Below are 21,370 nucleotides of genomic sequence, written 5' to 3'. Positions count from 1 at the left end.
GAGGAAGCAAGACAGCAATGTTCGCCCTTCTCTTCGACCTTGAGGATTACGCCACCACCTACCGCGCCACCCGCGATGCCTACTTGAAGGCTGCCAACGAGCTCAAGCTCGCCACTGGCCCCTACAAGGCTGCCCGTGACGCCTACGTTGCTGCCACCGCCACCTACACCAAGTCTCTTTACGAGTAAATGTATTCCTAATAAAGTATTCTTTCAATTTAATCTTGCAAACTGTGTTAAGAAGTTCATTTACATTTCTTGCGAACCCTCGTTTCTTCTTCGGCATTGTAGTGGTGTTGAAAGCACTGATGAATCTTGCACAACTTCTGACCGATCCGAACAACACTCACGGTGATGGTTAAATTTCATATGGAACATATGCATAACAGGCAGTGGAGCGAAAACTGAACAAACACAGCATCATCGTGGTGTGAAAGTTTTCGAGCCTAATCTAAGATATACTTGCACTAAACCCAACATCTCGTCGTCGAACATGACACAACATCTACTCTTTGTCTAACCTTGTCCTTTTGAATGACCCGAGGGTCCCACTCAGAGACACGTCCTTCATGTCGTGAGGTGGTTGCGTATAAGGTCGCTTTGTAAAGGCAGGCAAGCATGATGATGAAAGCTTGCTGTCATCCCCATTCTCGCGCAAGGAGCAGCGCATCGCTTGTATAATCAAAACCAGCATCAAATGTCAGTTTGTTGAAATACAATTCCCCATTACTACTGTTCTTGACTCGTACATTTAGTCTGTTCTGAAGCAGCCCTTTGCATCGTATCCATCGTATCTGCCACCAAGTCCCGGTTTTGCCTTCGAAACCCGTTGGACCCCTTATTCCGATTGATGACGATCTACGCCGGTGGACGAAAATGACGAACATGGCAATACCCACGAACATCGCAGCAAGACGGTGACATGAACGCAGTGCGGCAACTTGCAACTCAGTTGTTGTCTTGCCTGGATGGGAAGAAGTTAGAGCTTCAGTAACTAGTTCAGTAATAACTAGTTCCTCCTGTAAGAGGGTTCAAGAGAATTTTCAGGCATTGCAGAATGATGGTAGACCAGCTTGGAGGCAGCTGGTACTACTTCTTGAAAGGATTCTTATCTGACATTTTGTGCCTTTTCTTGTGTCTATCTATTTCTCTGGGGCAGACTCTTGTGGTATAAAAACAATCGCAACTTCATGTTCACATGGCGAGGATGTCCCGCTGCCATGCTTGCCAGGAAAGTGAAGGAGCTAAAGCTCCATGCTCGACATCTGTTCGTTCTTCTGACTGTGAGCTCCTCAGATCGTCATTGAAGCGGACACCGCCGACACGACAAAATGCGTAAATGAAGCATCTATTCGATGAATTCCCCTTGACATTTCCAACATGTATATCCTTGGCAAAAACTTTGAAAACTCCAAACCAACAGAAGGTGGGAAAACATGACGAGCAACAGAGAAAAACAAGAAAGGAAGAAAAAAGAGATCTGAATCAAGACGGGGACGGGGACGGGGAGGCAGACTCAACGAGCTGACATGTAGTCTTTGTGTATGTACGGATGGGCGGCTGGACGGGCGGACGGGCTTGGGGCACGGGACTGTATAGGGGGTGAGTATCGGAGATACGAGGCGGCGAGGGGGAAGGAGAGGAGGAGAGGAGATGCTCGAGCAAGAGGGACGGAAGCAACAGCGACTGAGACAGGGAGGGAGGACAGGAGGAGGAGGGAAGGAAAGGCAGGGAGCAGGGACCGGCATCAGGACGGGGACAGGGACGGGGACGGGGACGGGGACGGGGACAGGACGGGGACGGGGACGGGGACGGGGAGGCAGACTCAGCGAGCTGACATGTAGTCTTTGTGTATGTACGGATGGGCGGCTGGACGGGCGGACGGGCTGGGGGCACGGGGCTGTACGTAGTGGGTAAGTATCGGAGGGGCGAGGCGGCAGGGGGGAAGGAGAGGAGGAGAGGAGATGCTCGAGCAAGAGGGACGGAAGCAACAGCGACTGAGACAGGGAGGGAGGACAGGAGGAGGAGGGAAGGAAAGGCAGGGAGCAGGGACCGGCATCAGGACGGGGACGGGGACGGGGACGGGGAGGCAGACTCAACGAGCTGACATGTAGTCTTTGTGTATGTACGGATGGGCGGCTGGACGGGCGGACGGGCTGGGGGCACGGGGCTGTACGTAGTCGGTGAGTATCGGAGAGACGAGGCGGCGAGGGGGAAGGAGAGGAGGAGAGGTGAATTGCAGAAAAGGGTTGTCTCAAAAATACAGTTTTGATTTTGGTTTTCTTCTGACTTTTATATGCCTCTGTTTAATTGGAGACAGTGCTGTGTAAGATTCAAGTTTTCCATTCATCTTCTGAATTTGACTTGTGTTATTGGATATTTATCCTCTCGATTCTCAAGAATGTGAGTTTGTTTCATTTCAGTCGTGGAACTTGTCAATCTTTTGACTTTTTGTAATCAAGTGCAACAAGGCTAATGGATGGACCCAATATGAACAGGTGCACGTTTATTTGTTGGACTTGATTTTCATGACAGGCTGACCATCATTGACGGGTTTCTTCGTTCAGCTCGGCTGCGCTCACTGCAAACTGAGGGCACAAGAGCAGCTGCAGCATGAATTAAGACGAGAATCAGAGCAAAAGGCGAAAGAGGAGCAGGAGCGAAGGGCCAAGGACGAGCAGGAGCGAAGGGCCAAGAAGGAGCAGGAGCGAAGGGCCAAGGAGGAGCAGGAACGTGAGACCAGAGCAGCACAAGAGCGTCAAGACGCGTTGGATCGGTCTACTTCTCTTCGCTCAGTTGTCAAGCTTGCGTTGCGTTACGATGCCAACAAGACATCTGCTGCATCATCAAAGCTCGATCTGTCTGCTTGGGCTGAGGGAATGTTCAGCTCCGAGCTGGCGGCAGCACAGGAGGGGCACGAGCTTCTGCTGACGTGTCTGTCTGTGCTTGATGGGGCTGGTCAGCTCACTTACGGTCGCGTCCAGCAATCTTGGGCTGAGGTGCGTTCGTTACAAGATGATCTTTCAGCTGCGCAAGAAGAGGTGGCAAAGCTGGCAAGCGAAGGAGCTGCTGGAGTTGGAGCAGGCGAAGACTTGAGAGGAGGCATCGCTAGACGGGACGAGGTCCGACAGTCACTGGTGGCGGCGTGGGATCGTCTCTTTGCTCTGCTTCATGGCAGTCAGAAGAGCCTTGAGGGTCATCAGACGACTCTCGAGCAGCTGACAGACAAGCTGGAGACTTACCTGAGGTGCTGTCAGGGCGATCCGACGCCCTCAAGCTCCGAGGAGCGAGGACAGTCAGCTGCTACTACGAGCTCTGCGTCGCTTCGAGAGCAGCTTGAGGACGTGGAGACGAGGATGTTGCAGTGGGTTGAAGGTGTCAACCGAATGCTGATGCGCGCGAGGGAGGAGAGACTTGAGATTGCTCGTACTTACGCTGATGGGCTGCGTCTGCTGACGACTCTGCTGGATGGGAGCGGAACTGAGAGGAGCAGAGAAGAAGCCAAGGGGCTACAAGAGGCTCTGCCGAAGGTGCACGTGGCCCTCGAAGAAGCTTTTGTGTCGGAAGAGATGATTCTGAGCGACCAGTCCCTCCTTGACTCTTTTCCTTTCACACACCTGCGTGAGGGCTTACAAACTGCCGTTATCTGGATAAGGGATACGTTGTTCACCATGGGGCAGCAGTCGAACATGAAGGTCGTGCAGGCAAGCACGGAGCAGCTGAAGGGCCTAGAGGAACCCGGACTCTTGTTCGCCAAGCGAGATGAGCTGAAAAATGCGATGGAGGCACTAGAAGATGAGCTCATGACCTGCAAGCACAAGGTAGAATGGAACACACGGAAGAAACTTTCATGCGAGAAGCTCGAAGAGGAGATCGATGAGATCAAGAAGAAGCTTGTGGCCTCTACCAAGGAGCTCGAGATGCTTGACAACAGGCTCTGGTCACTAGTCGATCACTACCCAGAATACAAGAGGAACTTGGTGCAAGAACTAGACGTCAGCCTGTACGACAAGCTTGATATGTATGACGTCGTCAAGTACTTGTCACGAGCTGGACATGCGGGTGCTCGACACAACGTGATTCGCGTCAGGCAGGGAGGAGACGAGTTTGTGATCAAGGAGTACTGGCTGTCGTCTGAAGATGACAAACACAGGAGACGTTTCTTGCAGGAGGTCAGCATCCTACGTCGGCTTGAACATCCCTTCCTCATCAACATGTACGGAGCTTTCGTGGAAGAGCAGCAGGAGGCGCACGGCTTGATCAAGGGCTACCTCAAAATGCCTTTTCTTGAGGGAGGGACCCTGTGGGAATGGTTTCTGAGCGTGCAACCGAGCGAGCAGCACAAGCACAGGGTACTGCTGCAGGTGCTGCTGGGGATAGAGCACCTCCGTCAGAACCGAATCATCCACTGCGACATCAAGCCCTCCAACATCCTTATGTCCTCCCAGCTACCCGACGCTGAGCCCAAGATCGCAGACTTTGACGTATCCAAGGAGCAGAAGGATCGCGCTCAAGACCTGGTTGCTACTGTGACGTCAGGGACTCATGTGGTCGGGACGTTGAGGTACATGGCCCCGGAGCTCGTGAACCCTTCGAGCACGAAGCGAAGAGCCTCGCACAAGTCAGACATGTTCTCATACGGCATCGTGATGCTCGAGCTGCTGACTGGATCAGTTAGAGGAGGCTCGCTTGATGATGCAACGCAGCTCGCCGGTCTAGCTGGCGACGCGAGAGGCCTTATCGAGAAGCTTCTCGAAGCTGATCCTCGTGCAAGACTCTCGTCAGTCGAAGCCCTCGCCCACGCTTACTTCTGTCACTCCATGATCGTAGAGCGCGAGCACCTCGCCAAGGAGCGGATGAAGATGCAGGAGGCGCAGGATCGGGAGATGGCCTTGCTCGTCCATCAGCAACAGCTGCTAGCCGATCAAGAGAAGAACATCAGGCAGCAGAGAGAACACGTGCAGCTTGAGCAAAGGAAGATCTTAGAACAGCAGAAGGAGCTAGCCTCTAAAGGCCAGCAGCTTGAGTTCCAAGCCGTAGCTAAGAAGCAGCAGCTACAGGAGCAGAAACAAGAGCTGCTCAAGCAAGACGGTCGTCTCAAGAAGCAGCAGCATGACCTGCAGAGCAAGATAACGGCTGCGAGCAAGCAACAAGCCGAGCTTGAACGGAAGCAGAAAGACCTTGAGAAAGAGAAGCAGCTGCTCGCACAGGATCGAGCTGTGCTCAACCCGCCCTTGTACTGGCAGGAGAGCAAGCAGAACCCGCTGCACGCCTTGATCAAGGTGGACGTTACGGCAGCATGGAAGGACAGGATACAAGAGCTGATGTCGTCGACATGCATACCCCAGTACATCGGGAGAGGGAATAACAACAGAGGGCTGACTCACACGGGATACAGGGTTGAGCGAGTCTTCCGGGTTGAAAACTTGAACTTCTGGTCCGCCTATGCCCTCCAGCGACAAGCAACAGCCTCTCTACCGATGCAGCTGGGCAAACGCCATCCCAAGAGCAAAGTGGCCACGTGGAGAGACTGGATGAAGAAGGAGCTCGCGTGCGACAGAGCGAGCAACGAGGTGTTCCTCTTCCATGGCACCAAGCCAGATATCGTCGATGCCATCTTGACTGCGGGGCTAGACGAGCGCGTCTGCAGTCTCAGCGGCTTGTTCGGAGCTGGGATATACTTGGCGGAGAACTCGAGCAAGAGCGACGAGTACTGCAGGCCCGACCGCAACGGTCTCTGCCACATGTTCCTAGTTCGAGCCCTGCTGGGCACGCCGTATGAGGCTGTGCAGCCGATGAACAACGCGAGGCGACCGCCGATGATGGCAGACCATCGGGTGTTTGACTCGGTCATCGGAGTCACGACCGCGACGCACCCCGGAGCCCGCCTGCTCATGTACCGCGAGTTCATAGTCTACGACCGACGGCAGACCTACCCTGAATTCCTCGTCGAGTTTCTGCGCATCTGATGTGAGTGGGTGACGGTATGGAGGATGCTTTCTAACAATCGCATGCCAGCCGTGCCAGTCCTCTCCTGTTAAATGTAAACCCAAGACGACCCTTACGTGTTGCGCCGTCGGAGGCGGCAATGTACTACGTTTGACGAAGAGTAGGCCTCCCTAGCCGTCTTGCGGCGCCGCTAAGGTCCTCTCATGTCTGGACGCTTGAAGTTGGGAGAGCAGCATTGAGGTGGCTTCTTCGCCGCCGGCCGCTCAGCGGCTCGGCTGAAACTGCGGCGGCCCGCCGCTGCGCCGCCGACTAGCGCGGCCGGCCCTGTCGAACCCAACAGACCGCCGGGCCTGGGCCCGGCCCGAGGCGCACGGTGCCACGGTGCTCCAAGTACTACAGTATGACCACCAGAGTGCAATCTTCGTTGTACTCTCTCCTTGTTATACAAGCACTTGTTACAAGATCAAAAAACTTCTCTCTTGCTTTCTTTCTCGTGCAACGATTTCTGTCTTGCTTCTGCTGCTGTACAACTGTACCCGCAGTGCTCCTGCTCTATCGTACCGCTCATACAACCCTCGTCTTCCTCCCTTGCTCGTTTTCAAACATTCGTCATCACCTGTCAAGGTCCGTGCAGGCTTCATGGGTTCCACAGGTTCCCCCCACGTCTTGACTGGGCAAGAGCATACTTGTTCTTCACCTCCCCATCCTCCTCTCCCTCCTCCACCCTCCCTAAGGCTTCTCATCCTTCTCTCCCTCCTCCATCAGCGTTGCTGGTGCGTCACACGACTGAATCTGCTATAAGTTTCCGTTTCGCACAAGCCATGATGACCTACACCCTCCGCCGCTCACCTCTGACCTCCAGCTAGGGATGGCAAGAGCCAACCTCGCTCAAGCTTCTCTCACTTTCTCCTCCCCTCCCCTCCGCTTCCCTCCTACCGTCGTAGATCTGCCTCCTCCCCTGTAGGAGCGACGTCTTCATCCCCTCTCTCTCTGGGCTCATCACGGTTGTTGCAAGCGTCATGCTAGCTGCATCCTCAGCTGGCCTGACGCTGTAGAGGAGAAGCGAGCAATAGCGAGCTAACGCTGACAGCGAGTGCTCACGGCACCTCCGCTGCATCGCTCAGAGGTGAAGTGCACTGCCACCTCTACTGTACGGGCGATGCCAGACAAGCGAGCTAGACTCCATCAGCAGACAGCAGCCCCTTCTGCCTCAAGAGGCTCATCCTCGTAAGCCTAGAGGAAGGACTAACGCTACTGCTCCTTGCTGCTCGAGCACTCTCGCCTCGTGCGAGCTCTCGCTGCTCACAAGCTTCTGCTCCTCGTCCTACCAGCAGTGAGGGAAGTCAGGTCGCTTACAAAGGCTTTTAATATAGGTATGAGAGCGATTTCTATGGCTGCAGCTTGTTGGCTCAGTCTTAGTCGATACCTAAACCTCTAAGGTAATCCTCAACCTCTGACGTACGAGCCAAAGTCAAGCAAGTCTCACCGTCCTCGTTCCTCTCCCTCAGCAGCTCCTCCCCGCACTTCTCTGCAACATACTGTAGCACCTCCAAGTGCCCTCCCATACTCGCATAGTGCGCGCATGTATTGCTGATCTGTGTCTTCTCCCTCAGCAGCTCCTCCCCGCACCTCTCCTCAAGATACCGCACTACCTCCAAGTGCCCTCCCTCACTCGCCCAGTGCGCGCATGTCCAGCCGTCCTTGTCCTTCTCCCTCAGCAGCTCCTCCCCGCATGTATCTACAAGATACCGCACTACCTCCAAGTGCCCTCCCGCACTCGCCCAGTGCGCGCATGTCCTGTCGAAATCGTCTTTTTCCCTCAGCAGCTCCTCCCCGCATGTCTCTGCAACATACCGCACTACCTCCAAGTGCCCTCCAGCACTTGCCGTTTGCGCGCAAGTCTTACCGTCCTTGTTCTTCTCCCTCAGCAACTCCTTCCCGCACCTCTCCTCAAGATACTGCAGCACATCCAAGTGCCCTCCCTCACTCGCCCAGTGCGCGCATGTCCAGCCGTCCTTGTCCTTCTCCCTCAGCAGCTCCTCCCCACATGTCTCTGCAACATACCGTAGCACCTTGAAGTGCCCTCCCATACTCGCATTATGCGCGCATGTCGTGCCATCATCGGTCTTCTCCAACATCAAGGTGCTCAGAGCCTCTTTCCCGCATTGTTGCTCCACCGTCTTCAGTACCTCCACATGCCCATACGCCGTCGCCCAGTGCACCAGAGTCTTCCCTTCCTTGTCCTTCGCTCCTACCTCTGCTCCTGCCTCCATCAGCTCCCTCACGCTCCCCGCCCTCCCCAGCATCCCTGCTACATGCAGCCCTGTCCTCCCGTCCTCCATCCGCTCGTTCATGTCGCCTCCGGCCGCCTTGAGCAGCCCGATCAGCTCCCCCTGTCCTCGTACCATCGCCCTAACTGTCGGCGGCTCCCCCTCCATGTCCGACCTTGAGATCGACAAGCCGTACATTCGGCATAGTCTCTTGCTCAGCTCGGCTCTGCCGTTATCACCTGCTGAAGTCCGCGAGCTGATCGAGTACATCAGACCCGCCATCGTCTTCCAGTACACTGACTGCATCGGCTCGTACGCAATATCTTCACACTTCCTGTCTCCCTGAGTGTCTTCGATCCAGTGTCTGAGCTTGTTCATCGCCATGTCCTTCACTCGGTTCGAAAGCTCGATCGCCTCCTTGTACCTTGACTCCTTGTTGTACCACTCCGCCTCCCTCCCCTTGCTCGCCTCCACCAGACCCCAGCACTCCTCCATGATCGATTCCACAAGAGACTGACAGTACCCGTTGAAAACATCGCCTGTTGCTGTCCTGAGCCGCTCCTGGATCCTCCCTTCCCACCCCTTCAAGTCTCGCTCGACCTCCCTCGCGATGTTCTCCATCAGCCCTACGTACAGCTGCTTCCTCTTCCCTACAAAGTCCTCGATCGTCGAGCTCATCGTGTTCGCGTTGATCTTCAGCTCCAGCACCTTCACCCGCCTCCCCTCTACCTCCCTGTACCGCGGCGTCTTCACCACCTCCAAGTACGACAGCGGCGGATACAAGATCTCCCCCTCCCCCGGGTACTGAGACACAAACGCCAAGCTCGCCCCCCGGTCGATCGCCCCGCAGCTCATCTCGAACACGATCGGCTCTGCCCCCGCCCCGGAGTACTGGATCGCCGTCCCGACGTCTGTCGTGGTACTCAGCAGCCCGTACTCAACTCCTCCAGACACGCCGAGCTCGTTCTCGCTCAGAAAGCTCTCCGGCAGCCTCAGCCCGCTCAGCCCCCTCCACACCCGCCGGTCTTCCGGCAGAGGCGTGTGACGAGACAGCTTGACGACGCCGCTGACAATGCAGTGGATGGTGGTCGTGTACTTGTTGGGGATCTTCTTGGGGTCTTGGAGGAGCTCTTTGGGAGCTCGAAGTACAGAGTTGTACTTTTGGTACATCGGCCCTGTCAGACCAAAGCCTCTCGTCATATACCGCATATCCTCTCATTCCCTCTCTCCTACAAGCTTCCTTCTCGCTCTCTATCTCCCTTACCTGTGTAGAGCTGCAGCGCGATCAGCTCCGCCTCCTGTAGCCCTGCCTTGATCGCCGTCTCGTGCTCCATCAGCTCCTCGATCCCTCGGATGATCCGCGTCCCGTCCGACAGCCTCTGCCTCCTCTCCGAGTCTCTAACGTTGAGCCACTCCTCCTTCGATGTCGTCGTGATCCCGTAGTTGCTCGTCACAAACGCCTCCTCCGCGTCCTCGCCCTTGCAGTGCTCCTCCTCGATCGCCTTCATCAGGTCTGTCTGAGGCAGCCCGATCCGGTCCATCAGCCCCCCGTAGTACTCCTCGATCTTCCCGTACATGGCTTCTCGCGTCTCTGCGTACTTGCTGTTGTGCGAGGTTGGATAGTCTCCGACCTCTCGTCCTGGAGCCTTCTCCGGCCTCCTCAGCGCTGCTGCCAGCCTCCCTGCTATCGTGGTCTCGCATAGAGCCGATATTGCTGCCTCCGTCATCCCCTGTAGCCCCCCAAGAGGACTCTCCGCGCTCCCGCCGGGGATGCACTCCGCCAGCACTCGCAGGATGTCCATGTCGGCGAGGCTGCTGGCCTTGCGAACAAGCTCCCACTCTCGAGCGACTCTGACCTCGAAGTTCTCGTACGAGAGCTTGTCAGGGCTTGACTGAAGCTTGACGGATGATAAGTCCACGCCGAGATATACGAGGAGGTCTTTGCGGAGGAGCTTGGATCCCTGGGGCTCTTGAGAGGCTTGGTAGTACTCACGGAGGGTAGATCGAATGTCTTGAGGGAGTGTCCAAGATGTGACACGATCTGTTGTTGTAGGCTGTGGCTGAGGCCTCGGGCTTGACATGATCGACATGCTCTGCTGGGTCTCGTGAAGGCTGGCAGGCGGGTCCTTCACAGTTGCCAGCTGGAGTGCCGCTTGAAGTTTGTTATTGTCTTCCACCAAGATCTTGAGCTTTCCTTCCAGCTCTGAGATCTTCCCAGTCGCCTGCTCCGACCTTTGCTCAAGTGAGGAGTAGGAGCCAGTGCCAGTATCATCCGTCTTCGCCTTGAGCTCTTGATTCTCCCTCGACAAGCTAGCCAGCCTCTGGACCAGTTCTGAGATCTTCTCCCTTGCTTTCTCTAGGTCCACCTCTGCTTGCTTGTTCTCCGGTGTCACTCGAGATGAAGACGAGCTCCGGAAGCACCTCATCCTTCCTGTGCCGCCTCCAGCGCAAGGACAGGAATCTCCTCTCCTCACAGCCTTCGCTCACGCCAATCGTCTCCCCTCCGAGCCTCAGACCTGCATCCTGGATCAGCAGAGAGACCTCTACACTACCTCTACACTAGCCTTACTCTTGTTCAAGAGCTTCTAGGAAATTGATCTGCTGCTTCTCCTGCGCTCATCTTGTTTACGTCCCCTTCCTTGCCTTGACTTTTTTAATTTCCTCTTCAAAAAGTACGGGGGGAGGAGGAAGACACAGAGTGATGAATCTTGACTGAGAGTAGAGGGAATGGTTGGAGATAATGAACAGGATTGAGAAAAGAGGAGAACGTACGCAGGTAGGTGAGCACGAGCATAGGGTAGAGAGCAAAGAGAGATGTTGAGATCAGAAGAAGCAACACAAGTCAAGATCACATGGGCTTACGTAAGGATACAACAGACAGGATCGTCCCCCGATAAAACTTCACACCCGTATCGGCAGTCTCTACCACCCCCCCTCCAGGCCTACCCTACCCTGTACCCTACCCATCTAGAAACTGTCAGTTAAATCCCATTACCATGTATAACTATACATATCACATCTATCAACAATACCCTTAACACGTCCAGGCTTGGCCCCGGGCCGGACTCGCCTGTCCAGCAAGTTTGCTCTGATCACCGTGCAAGTCACAAGTCACTGCCGCACTTCTTCTTTACTCAAAGTTAAGCACTGATGGACAGCGGGCCCGGCTCTCCCGGTCCGACACCGTCACCCCGGATCATCACGCTCGGAGGGCTGAGCCGCTTCGGAGGCTCCGGGCCGCCGGACCGTGGCAGTGACTGTGACTGCCTCAGGCTGCCCGGCACCCGGCGGTCCCGGCCGGGCTCGGGCCCGGGAGTCCGCCGAAATGGAATAACCGTGAAATAACCGTCACATTTGAGTGATTTTTAGCGCGGCTCTTCGCAGTGGAGCTAAGCGTCATGAGCAGAGGGCGAGGTAAGCGGGGCCGGAGGAGGAGGAGGTGGTGGTAGAGAGCACGGGGAGAGTGACGTCGCAAGAGGAGGAAGAAACAATGAGACAGAAGAAGAGAGCTGAAAGGAGAGGAAGGAGGGACCGTTGAAGGGATGAGTTGAAGGTTCTTTCTCACCTGAAGCTATGTTGTGTTCGGTTGCAAGCGAAAATTGTAGGCAAGGGTATTGAAATATGAAAAGAGGAAACGTATGGTATCAATATATAAACGATACAGGAATTTAGAAGGATGCGAATGAACAGCTAGACTAGCAATGAAGGAACTACCAGAAAGCTTTCAGGCATGCAAAGTTTCAATGAGAGGCTGTGAGACTGTGAATAAGAGATAGCAGGAAGGACAATGGACATTTGCATGAGCGATGAAAATTGAATGTATCATGAGTGATAGTTGGAGTTGCTGCAATGCTTTGCTGTTGTGTGGAGGACATCCAGTTGCTTGCAACCTGACAAGAAGTGTACTATCTGTTCGGATCGAGTGGAGAGTGAAGGGGTTTCATGGCTTTTTGTTCGAAGTATGGGGTTTAAAGCATGTCGATGCAGTCATTGAAAACAGTTGTAGTCGATGTATTTGATTTGAATCAGGAGAAGAGAGGCCTAGACATCTTTGTGCAGCATGTAGCGAAGTGCTGCCGAATCGACTGGTAGTTGCATTTCCTGACTTGTCTTCTTTCAGGTTACATGCAGCGGTGGCTACGGCCCACAGCTGCTTTCCTTGCCACTGTTTCAGCAGCTGTACTGATTGCAACCGTTTCCACACCCTACGTGAGAGCGGAATGGTTCAGTTGTATATGCTGACTTATGATTTCGTCAGGGTCGCCAGTCTCCCATGGCTCTCTTTGGTCCTGTCAATTGTGTCATTGGGACTTACGGCTGTGGAGCTACCACCACCACAGTTACTCAGCAAATTGTTCCGACTGTTCAAGAAGAAGTTGTCTACCTTGAAGGACGTGTAAACTCTGCGTGAGTAGCTGAGGGAATTCGTTCTTTAGTTTTTTGATTCCGGTTTTGTCAGATATTCCGAGTTGAGCGCTGCAGAGAAGAAGCTGCAGAACGTCAAGTCTTCTGACAAGGAGGAACTCGATGATCTTGAGACCAAAAATCATGCTCTCCGCAGGAAGTACGAGAGGTAGTATGCTTGTTCTCTACGGTATGTCAGTGCTGATTTGAGCATTCAGGCTCGAGAGGAACTACATGCGTCTGAGCCAGCAGCCTCCCATCCCTGGTCCACGTGGACCTCGTGGTTATCCAGGTGCTCCTGGCAAGACTGGTCTGCCGGGCCCTGTCGGTGAGTGAAGAACCTCGTGCCAGCCACCTTCTCCTTTTGACACCTCATAGGACCCATGGGACCCATGGGCCCAATGGGCAAGACTGGCCCTGCTGGTCCCGCGGGCCCTGCTGGACCTCCTGGAATTGAGGGACGTCCGGGCCCCCCGGGTCCTGTCGGTCCAAGAGGCCCCTCCGGTCACACTGGCCCCGCCGGTCCTCCGGGACCTGCGGGCTTGCCGGGTCAGCCTGGGCCTCAAGGCTTGAAGGGAGATCCAGGCAGAGAAGGACCTCGTGGAGAGCCGGGACATTCCATCCAGGGACCTGCTGGCCCTATGGGTCCGATGGGCCCGATGGGCCCGATGGGCCCGGCAGGAGTTCCAGGACAGAAGGGAACCGACGGCCCTATGGGACCCACTGGTCCTCCGGGCCCACCTGGAGTCCAGGTGATGTTGTCTTCCCAATTCCTCCACGAAATGTTTCTGACACGTGAGTTTAGGGTCCATCAGGAATTCCCGGACCCATGGGACCCGATGGTCCTTCGGGCCCTCCCGGCCCGGCTGGAGCCAACGGCCTGCACGGACAGACTGGCCCCGCTGGTCCTCCTGGACAGAGTGGCGTCCAGGGCCCGCAAGGAGCTCAGGTACAGGATGTGATGCTCTCCTGGCTCACCAATGATCGGCTTGCTCTTCACAGGGTGCTGCTGGACCTGCGGGTCAAGCCGGACCTGCTGGTACTGCAGGAGTTTCTGGATCCAACGGAGCCCCGGGTCCGGCGGGCCCTGCAGGTGGCAACGGAGCCGTAAGAACATTCCCACGTGCTTGTCTCTTGTCTGACTAGAGGTGCAGACGGGAGCCCCTGGTGCTCATGGTGCCCCTGGTGGTGCGGGAGCCGCTGGACCCTCAGGTGCGGGAGGGAGGAAGGGAGAGTGACGAGCCGGAACTTACTTGTCTGTCTGCTCAGGAGCAAGCGGATCTCCTGGTGCCCCTGGAGCGTAAGTTTTCCGTTTACTGTGTGTTGGCTCGTTCTGACGTCAGGCCTCAGACCCGGAGCTCCTGGCACGCGGTAAACTGGAATTTTGTAGAATACCGAGAACTGGTGCTGCTGGCCGCAACTTCATTAAACTTAGCAGTGAATTCAATTTCCGAGAACTGCCCGTTTTCTTCCACTGCATACTGAAAGATGTCACCATACGTGACTGCTCGGTTAACTAGTTAGAGGCAGAACCTCAAGCAGCATATCATCAGTGTCGTTTCTTCTTGTCTGAAAGGATCATCGGGCACTGATTTTTGAAGACTTTATTCGAACATGGAAAGAATATCCTTCAAGGTCTAGGGGTCCGCAGCTTCGGGGCCTGCAAGAGAGATTCAGCCAGGTGACGTCAGCTGCGAGGGTTTACCGAGAGGTCGGAGCCTTGGAAGGAGGGGGAAAGGAGAGTTGGTAGCCTCCTGCCAAGAGAAGTTAGAAGGGGAACAAAGACTCCCATAACTCTGATCTCACCATCTGCCTCCGCTGCGTCTCCTTCATCCGGCGCTCATACTGGGGGGACCGGAGGAAGGCGAGCTGCTGCGCTCGGACTGCGTTCTGCTCTGCTGAGTCGGTGGCTTGATCGAGGGACTGGACGTCACGAAGGTCAGAGAGTGAGGTCATCCCGGTGATTGTAACACCTGAGGAGGACGATAGGCGTCACTGGGCTGGTTTGTGATCACTACAGGCATGCGGAGCTGTGAATGCTTCAGTCGCCATCACTGCTGCAATGCGTTCTTCCTTACCGGTTTCCAGATTGAGTTCTCTCCGTTCATCTCGTACTGAGGAAACATCACGGCAGCTGCTCGTACCTGTCGGGCAATCGGCAGCTGCTGCTGCGCCACCTGAGCTCTGATCGCATGTTCTGGGACTGATCGCACGTAGACAGGGCTGACAGCGCGAGGAGGTAACGCCGGTCGGCTCACAACCTTAGGCGCCTGCTCGATCAGCGGCTTGGCGGCATAGACTGGCATCGGGGGAGCCACGACCTGTGCCTTGACGAGAGGGGTGACAGGGGCCTTTCCGTGCACAGCTTGAGCTGCTGTGGGATGGCGAGCAGCGGGAGGAGGAGGGTGAGGAGCTTCGTTCACAGGCGCGTGCATCCTTGCCTTCTTTGCGATGTTCTTTCGAGCCTTCTCCTTCCTGTGGCTCTCGAACATGGCCTTGGAGAAATCGGCAGCTTTCAGGTTGTGAATCTCATACTTGGTCTTGATGGCAGAGTTCCTGGCCTCATGGACCAAAGAGCGGATGCTGCTTGCTTCTGTGCGCAGCTTTGCCTCCTCAACTTGAAGCTTCTTCTCCTGCGCCTTGATCGAGTCATAATTCTTGACGACCTGGTTCAACTTGTCGGTCTGCAACTTCAACTTCGATTCCAGAGAAAGGATCTCTGTTGAAGACTTCTGGAGCTGCGAGACTGGACCGCCTTCTGCGTGCTCGTACATGCTGTCTGCAACGAAGACAACAATGAGAGAGACAGCAAGTAGTGCCGAAGTTGAGATGACGACTAGCCTCCTCAGAGAAGTTGATGTCGAGTCCATGCCCTGGTTCAAGGACGCACTAGGCGACGAAGCTGCGTCCTCCCCATTCCCGTGGGTTTCTTTGCTCACATGTGATGAGAGCGACATAATAGGATGAGATGGTGTTGGCACAGGCGACATTGGGAAGGTTCACAGGAGAAAGTCTGGAAGAGAGGGGGCAGTGACGAGTGGAAGGAGGAGCTAAGGGCAGGGGCAGGAACAGAAACCGAGCAAGGGGATGAAAGAGATCTGAGAGGGCGAGGAGAGGGCGGCAACGAGGGGAAGGAGGAGAAGGAGGAGAAGGAGGAGAAGGAGGAGGATCAGAGTCTACTTGTCTTGTGTGCTTCAGTGCCGTAGAAGTGCACGGCGCTCTGCATGATCTATTTCCGATACGAAACTTCCGGAGTTTGAGAACTTTGGAATGGAGTTTTCGGGTTTGAAAGTTTTCAAAGTTTTACCTTGCCACCGAGCCCGCCCCTTGCTTCGCCATCGTCTGTATGAGTTCACAAAATGGATAACCCTACCGGAAAATCTCAACAGGAGAACTAGCTATTTGATTGACAAGAAATTTCCCTCCAAAGTAACCGGTAGGGTACCAGGAATACTTTTTGGCGCCAGGGGTCAGATTTCGGTTAAAGTTCAAGAAATTCATTATTTCTAATTTATATCTAGAAATTGAAATAAACTGGAGAGTTTTTAAATATCTTCTTCCAACTTTCATTTACCTTCCCCCCCCCAGACGCATCTCTGTAAATCCCACCCCCAAGGCTAAAACACCCGTACGTTTGATTACCTACCCTACTAATTCACATTTATTGACTACACGCACCCCATATTTAACACTTTTTTACTTGGAAATTGTTGGGTATGGTAGTAGATGACCCCTTGGTTGCAAGAATTTTGTTGGTGGGGTAAGGTACCCTACCCCCTTCTAATGATGGCATTAGCGCCGCATGCAACATCCTCTTGCAATGGCGGCGGTCAGCCCCGGCGCCGCAGCCTTCATGTTCACTTCCCGCCATTCGCTCTCCTGTTGCTCCTCTCTGCCCCTTCGCTCTCTCAAACGGCCTCATCCTGACCTTGATCGGGTTACGCTAGCTTGTTGCTGTTTCCCTCTTGGATGTGTCCTTTTTTTGTCGGATTTTTCGCAACTTCTTTTTACTTGTGGGATCCTTTATGAATGGCGGGACCGTACCCCTGAAGTCTGATATCTGTATCGTGAAAATGCTCTCCAATCGTAGATGAGAGGACTGAGAATTCTTTTGGCTACACCTGCAAGGTTCTTTTCTATGCAGATAGATGGGTATAGGATATCTGTATTTGAATTCTTGAGTTTCACGTACTCACTGAACTTTTGCTTCTGTATAGCTTGCTGGAAAACATTTTGGATTGTTGGGTAGCTGTTGAAAGGAAACTCTAATTGTTCGATGGAACCGAAGGTTGGCCCTTTCTTGCTGTTTGCGTGAAAGACTCTCTGATTTCGAAATTGCAGGATGAGGCTGAAAACTCCCTGGAAGAAAGTACGAGTAAGAGATATGTACCCCCGAGTTTGCGAAGGAAGATGGCCAGTGGTGAAGGAGACGGATCAGAAGTCACAGCATTGAGTTCGCTGGATATAAACTTGGAGACAGCAACCGTGAATATCTCTTTGAAGACGACGAGACAAGTTGATTTGGAGGGCCTGGAGGTGTTTGATCGTAGAGAACCCTCCACGCACTCTTGCTGACATCTCTCTTTCTCAGCTTGCCTATGAATTCCCTGAGAATGTGGAATTTAAGAACGACGAATGCGTTGAGGTATTTGACGATGTTTGATGATCTGATTGTTGGTACTGATTATTTCGCAGATAGCGAAGTTGTCCCTCCCTATCCAACCTTTTTCTGCAGAGAACCCGCCACCAAATGTACTTGAATCTAGAGGCTTTTGTTTCCCTTAGAAATCCTTCCAGGTCACAAATCTCTTCGAATGGTTTTCGAGGATACTCGCTGAGGACAACAGAGCTGTCCTTGAGTTTTCACCTTCCTTAACGAGAGAGATCCGGGCCCAATTGTTAAATGTTGCCAAGAATCAAGGTTAAAGCCTCACGATAACTATTATGAAGGAATGATTTCTCCTGCATAGGTTTGGGTGCAGTTTCCCAAGGTTACAACGTGGATAGATTTTTATCAGTTTTTGCCCCTTCCACCACCCAAAGGGCCCCCGCTTCAATCGCATCCAATCTGACTCCGCAAGAACGACGTGTGTATCTCAATTTTGCTAAGTTTGTTTTCTCAACAAAAATCGCGCATGGCAGGCGATGCTGAACAGATATGGAATTGGATTAAAGCTGAAGCCAATGACCTTTCAAATCTGACAAAAGTGGACATCCAAGAGATGATTGCCAATCGAAACATGTCAGATGAAGTGCTAGCGTTGGTCATCAGGTCATATCTTACATTTCTTTGGGTTCCATATTCAGCTTTGCTAACTCGAACGGGGACAGGCACGAAAGTGCAGATCGGCTCTGTACAGCAGCAGCTGAGGGTGACAGAGCGACAGTCGATGACATTCTCTCGGTGGATCCTTCAATCCTGCACGTGACATCCAAGCAAAAGAACCAGCTTGCTTTGCACGCCGCATGCCTTGGGGCTGGATCTCCCTCCTGTTCACCAGCTGAAATGGTGGATTACCTGTTGCAAGTGGGTGCTCGGGTGAACGAACCAGACGGGTATGGACGATCGGCCATGGCCATTTGCAGGCAGGATGGGTTTGGACCATCGATTCGATCTGTGATTGACGTGCTGGAGCGCAATGGTGGTCGAGAGATTGGCCTTGTGAAGCCAAGGGCAGGTCAGGCTCCTCCTGGGATGAATGGCCGAGGGGTTCCGCCTAAGAGCCGTGGCTTCGGGGGGCCGCCCCCTCCCGCCGGTCCTCCTCAGGCAGGATTCAGGCAAGATTTCTCAAGCACTCATGGATATCTCCTGACTGGCATGCAGGCAAGGTGGAATCCTCTCAGCTCCGACAGACAACTGGCGAGGTGGCAATGGGGCTCAGATGCCGTCACCAGGAGCAGGAGGTTACGGAGGGCGGTCACCTGGACCGGCGTACATGGAGCGACGGGACCCTGGAATTTTGACGAACAAGCCCGGGAACAACTTTGGCTCGGCTCCGTCAGGTGGTTGGAGGAACGGAGATATGGGATCCCGGCCTGCCCCTGCAAACGATCAGAATGTCAATTGGAGAGCAGCTGCACAGTCACCCAAAGGGGGTCAGTTCGGATTGCTCGCAGAGCCACGAGAAGAGATGGGAGGAAACTGGAGGAGCGCTCAGGGTCAAGTGGGGCGAGGCTCAGCTCCCTTACAGAAGGGCCCACAAGTCCCTCCAGAAAATGACTGGCGAGCTGGTGGGGCAGGGAATGCAGCAGGCATGAATCGCAGAGGAATCATAGGGAAGGGCCCTGCCTTTGACAGCAACACCTTTGAGGTGGGAGACCGTGAGAATGAGCTTGCCAAGATCCGTGGCGTCGCTGCAGACAAGGAGGCAGCGGCAGCAGCCGAGAAGATGATGACGATTCCGCGTGGACGAGCGGTAGTCGACGACGAGGACTATGAAGAAATGGATTTTCGGCCAGTCAGGAAGCTCTGATGGCGTTGGAGCTTTCCAGACCCATTTTGAACGATTCTGTCGAAAGGGAAATGTTGGAATGTTAAACTTGTTCTCTCCAAGACACGCATGCAGCTGTGCCCAGCAATGAACCAGCTCAAGGAAGGAGTCTATCTCCACAAGCGGCAAGGAACGACAAAAATGAACGGTGGGCGACGTCTTTTCGGATCATGCAGCTGGTCTGTGCAGATGTCAGGTTCAGGTTGGTTTTTTATCACGATTCGATTCTTTTCTATGTTGATTTCGCTGTGGTTAAACCTCATATGTGGAAAGAAACATGCTCGGCGTGTGTTTTCTACGTCATCCTTTCATGACTTAATCATACCAGTGGGCCTGGTTTCATTCATGGATCCTATTACATGATCCATCTGCTCTTCGAAAGAAATGGTCTTCTCCAGTCTCCCGCATTCGCCGATCATGGCAATGTTGATTGATATTCCCATCGCTGCCTGTCATCGTGTGCTCTGCAACATTATTGTCAATCAACATCATCTTCATCTTCATTCTTCATCTTCATCTTCATCTTCGTCGTCGTCATCATCATCATCATCATCATCATCATCATCATCATCATCTTCATCATCTTCATCTTCATCTCCCCCGAAAAAAAACAATGACATCCATCATTGTACGTGAAACAAACTTTGCTCTTCAGAAAAGGGGGAATATTCAATTTGTTAGGGTGGGTAGTATAGTGTACCGGTATATTTCTCTGAAAAAAGGATGATAATAGAGGGGTACTTCCAATTAAACATCTTCGTGTTTCGTAGGGTCCAGAAGACGTTGAAAAATCAGGGTGGGTTGTTTTGATGGGGGTAGGGTGATGGGGGTGATCAAGTTGTGGGGTAATTGTCCCACCGGTGGTGATCTTGTTACAATTTAAACCCCCTTTTTTCTTTATACATGATGGGGTCATAAAAGATATACCCTTTCAAATTAGGGTAGGGTACTCATACTGGGGGTACCGAACTGAAATAATTCGAATTCGAACGGATGAGGCGTGTGAGAGGCGTGTGTATGCTAGAATTCTTCTCTCCCTCCCTCCTCCTCCCCCTCTCCCTCCCTCCCTCCCTCCTTCCCTCCCTCCCTCCCTCTTCCATGTCTTCTTCTCCTGCTCTCCCCTCCTCCCCTCCCTTCCTGGTCATCGTCATCCTTTCCTTGCCAACTTTATGCTTCTCTCAGTTTTTGCTCGCTCCGTCCTGGTCCTTAGCTCCCTTCCTGCTCATGCTTCGTTCCAAATTCTTTTCTTATCTTCTTCTCCTTTTCCTTGCTCTTTCCTTGTGTGTTTCTTCTTCTCTTTCACCGAGTTGCGTTCTCTATGTCATCTCTTTGGTATCAGCGACCATTGTCTTTCCGACCTTACGACCTCATTCTGCATTCCTCCACATCGTTATGCTATCGCCTTTTCATTCGTCGATGATTTTATTTCCTCATTTCCTCGTTTCCTACAAAAGATCTTATTCTGTAATCCTCTGATCTTCGATCGCATACTTGTGTTAGACCATCGCACGCGCTGAGAGATGTTATCTCGTACTTAATTATGTTTTCATACATTTTTGCAATCAACTTTTCCTTCATCATTGTTTCTGACTGATGTTCTCAGTTTATCCAACAACTCACAACAAGAGGGCACTTCTCGTCAATGTATACAGTAGCAGATGCGGAGGGATCGAGCGCCAACAAGATTATTCAGCTGAATGTCGGAGGACAGTTCTTCTCTACCTCCCGGGAGACTTTGGAGGCAGCCGGGCCCTCTTTCTTCTCCGTCTTGATCGGGGGGAACTTTGGGGGGCAGAGGGACGCTAAGGGGAACTTGTTCATCGATAGAGACCGTGAGCCGGTAGGGAACGAGCAGATGAAGTTGCTGACATGGCTGGCAGCAAAACTCTTCAGCTACGTCCTCAACTACCTGAGGTCCCAGTGCACGCACCTGGCCATCGACAAGACCAACAAGTCCAAGTTGCAGTCGATGCTTGTCGAAGCAGAGTTTTACGCGGTGAGACGAGCCCTCTGATGACGTCATTGGCGGTGGTTGACGTGCTGACTGGGTCACGTGTGCAGGTTCAGCCGTTGATAGCAGAGATCGAAGAGCTGATAGCAAACATGGACAAGCAGGAGACTGAGCAGAAGAAGAAACACTGGGAGTACGTAGGATCAACAATGACCATGGGCCCTGCTCAGCCTTCTGCCTTCAAGAATCTCGCGACTGTCAACGTAAGACACTTCTTGAAGAATCCCTCCTCTTCCCCACCCTCCT

At 53.5% G+C, this 21,370-nt stretch overlaps 8 protein-coding genes across 8 annotated transcripts in view; 6 read left to right on the top strand and 2 right to left on the bottom strand.

Moving 5' to 3' along the window:
* Window positions 1-219, top strand: GUITHDRAFT_153014 (hypothetical protein). The gene has a single exon (XM_005831215.1). The coding sequence runs from the start codon at window positions 18-20 to the stop codon at window positions 186-188; it is 171 nt and encodes a 56-aa protein (XP_005831272.1). The 5' UTR covers window positions 1-17; the 3' UTR covers window positions 189-219.
* A 3,799-nt stretch (window positions 220-4,018) lies between these two features.
* Window positions 4,019-4,807, top strand: GUITHDRAFT_72273 (hypothetical protein; the record flags this gene model as incomplete). Its single annotated transcript, XM_005831214.1, has 1 exon — window positions 4,019-4,807. A coding segment is annotated over one exon (789 nt), but the record flags the coding sequence as incomplete, so codon positions are not given.
* A 504-nt stretch (window positions 4,808-5,311) lies between these two features.
* Window positions 5,312-5,962, top strand: GUITHDRAFT_46185 (hypothetical protein; the record flags this gene model as incomplete). Its single annotated transcript, XM_005831213.1, has 1 exon — window positions 5,312-5,962. A coding segment is annotated over one exon (651 nt), but the record flags the coding sequence as incomplete, so codon positions are not given.
* Window positions 5,963-7,363: 1,401 nt separating this feature from the next.
* GUITHDRAFT_72259 (hypothetical protein) lies at window positions 7,364-8,290 on the bottom strand (the record flags this gene model as incomplete). Its single annotated transcript, XM_005831212.1, has 1 exon — window positions 7,364-8,290. The coding sequence occupies one exon, from the start codon at window positions 8,288-8,290 to the stop codon at window positions 7,364-7,366; it is 927 nt and encodes a 308-aa protein (XP_005831269.1).
* A 4,053-nt stretch (window positions 8,291-12,343) lies between these two features.
* Window positions 12,344-14,067, top strand: GUITHDRAFT_163611 (collagen type protein; the record flags this gene model as incomplete). The annotated part of the gene is made up of 9 exons (XM_005831323.1): window positions 12,344-12,427; window positions 12,477-12,625; window positions 12,678-12,791; window positions 12,841-12,950; window positions 13,001-13,374; window positions 13,428-13,729; window positions 13,777-13,834; window positions 13,892-13,922; window positions 13,973-14,067. Coding segments are annotated over 9 exons (1,317 nt in total), but the record flags the coding sequence as incomplete, so codon positions are not given.
* A 192-nt stretch (window positions 14,068-14,259) lies between these two features.
* On the bottom strand, window positions 14,260-15,579 carry GUITHDRAFT_109744 (hypothetical protein; the record flags this gene model as incomplete). The annotated part of the gene is made up of 5 exons (XM_005831211.1): window positions 14,260-14,282; window positions 14,328-14,376; window positions 14,429-14,545; window positions 14,596-14,652; window positions 14,701-15,579. The coding sequence occupies 5 exons, from the start codon at window positions 15,577-15,579 to the stop codon at window positions 14,260-14,262; spliced, it is 1,125 nt and encodes a 374-aa protein (XP_005831268.1).
* A 1,453-nt stretch (window positions 15,580-17,032) lies between these two features.
* GUITHDRAFT_139837 (hypothetical protein) lies at window positions 17,033-19,095 on the top strand (the record flags this gene model as incomplete). The annotated part of the gene is made up of 7 exons (XM_005831210.1): window positions 17,033-17,158; window positions 17,214-17,267; window positions 17,318-17,374; window positions 17,420-17,543; window positions 17,765-17,894; window positions 17,954-18,378; window positions 18,452-19,095. 7 exons carry the CDS (start codon window positions 17,033-17,035, stop codon window positions 19,093-19,095), a joined length of 1,560 nt encoding a protein of 519 aa, XP_005831267.1.
* A 1,660-nt stretch (window positions 19,096-20,755) lies between these two features.
* The window catches only part of GUITHDRAFT_109742 (hypothetical protein), a gene marked incomplete at both ends in the record, with an annotated part of 1,016 nt that continues 401 nt past the window's right edge, over window positions 20,756-21,370 (top strand). Inside the window, 3 exons of the mRNA XM_005831209.1 lie at window positions 20,756-20,945; window positions 20,994-21,109; window positions 21,175-21,327. Of these exons, the coding sequence (XP_005831266.1) occupies window positions 20,756-20,945; window positions 20,994-21,109; window positions 21,175-21,327 (459 nt within the window). The remainder of the gene's footprint in view (window positions 20,946-20,993; window positions 21,110-21,174; window positions 21,328-21,370) is intronic.

This window comes from Guillardia theta (assembly GCF_000315625.1).
Source record: "Guillardia theta CCMP2712 unplaced genomic scaffold GUITHscaffold_41, whole genome shotgun sequence".
Taxonomy (NCBI): domain Eukaryota; class Cryptophyceae; order Pyrenomonadales; family Geminigeraceae; genus Guillardia; species Guillardia theta.
This window is presented reverse-complemented; position numbering and strand designations above follow the sequence as displayed.

Bases quoted from the DNA above. Each gene is read 5' to 3' on its own strand.
- GUITHDRAFT_153014 (XM_005831215.1), top strand. From the start codon at position 18: ATGTTCGCCCTTCTCTTCGACCTTGAGGATTACGCCACCACCTACCGC.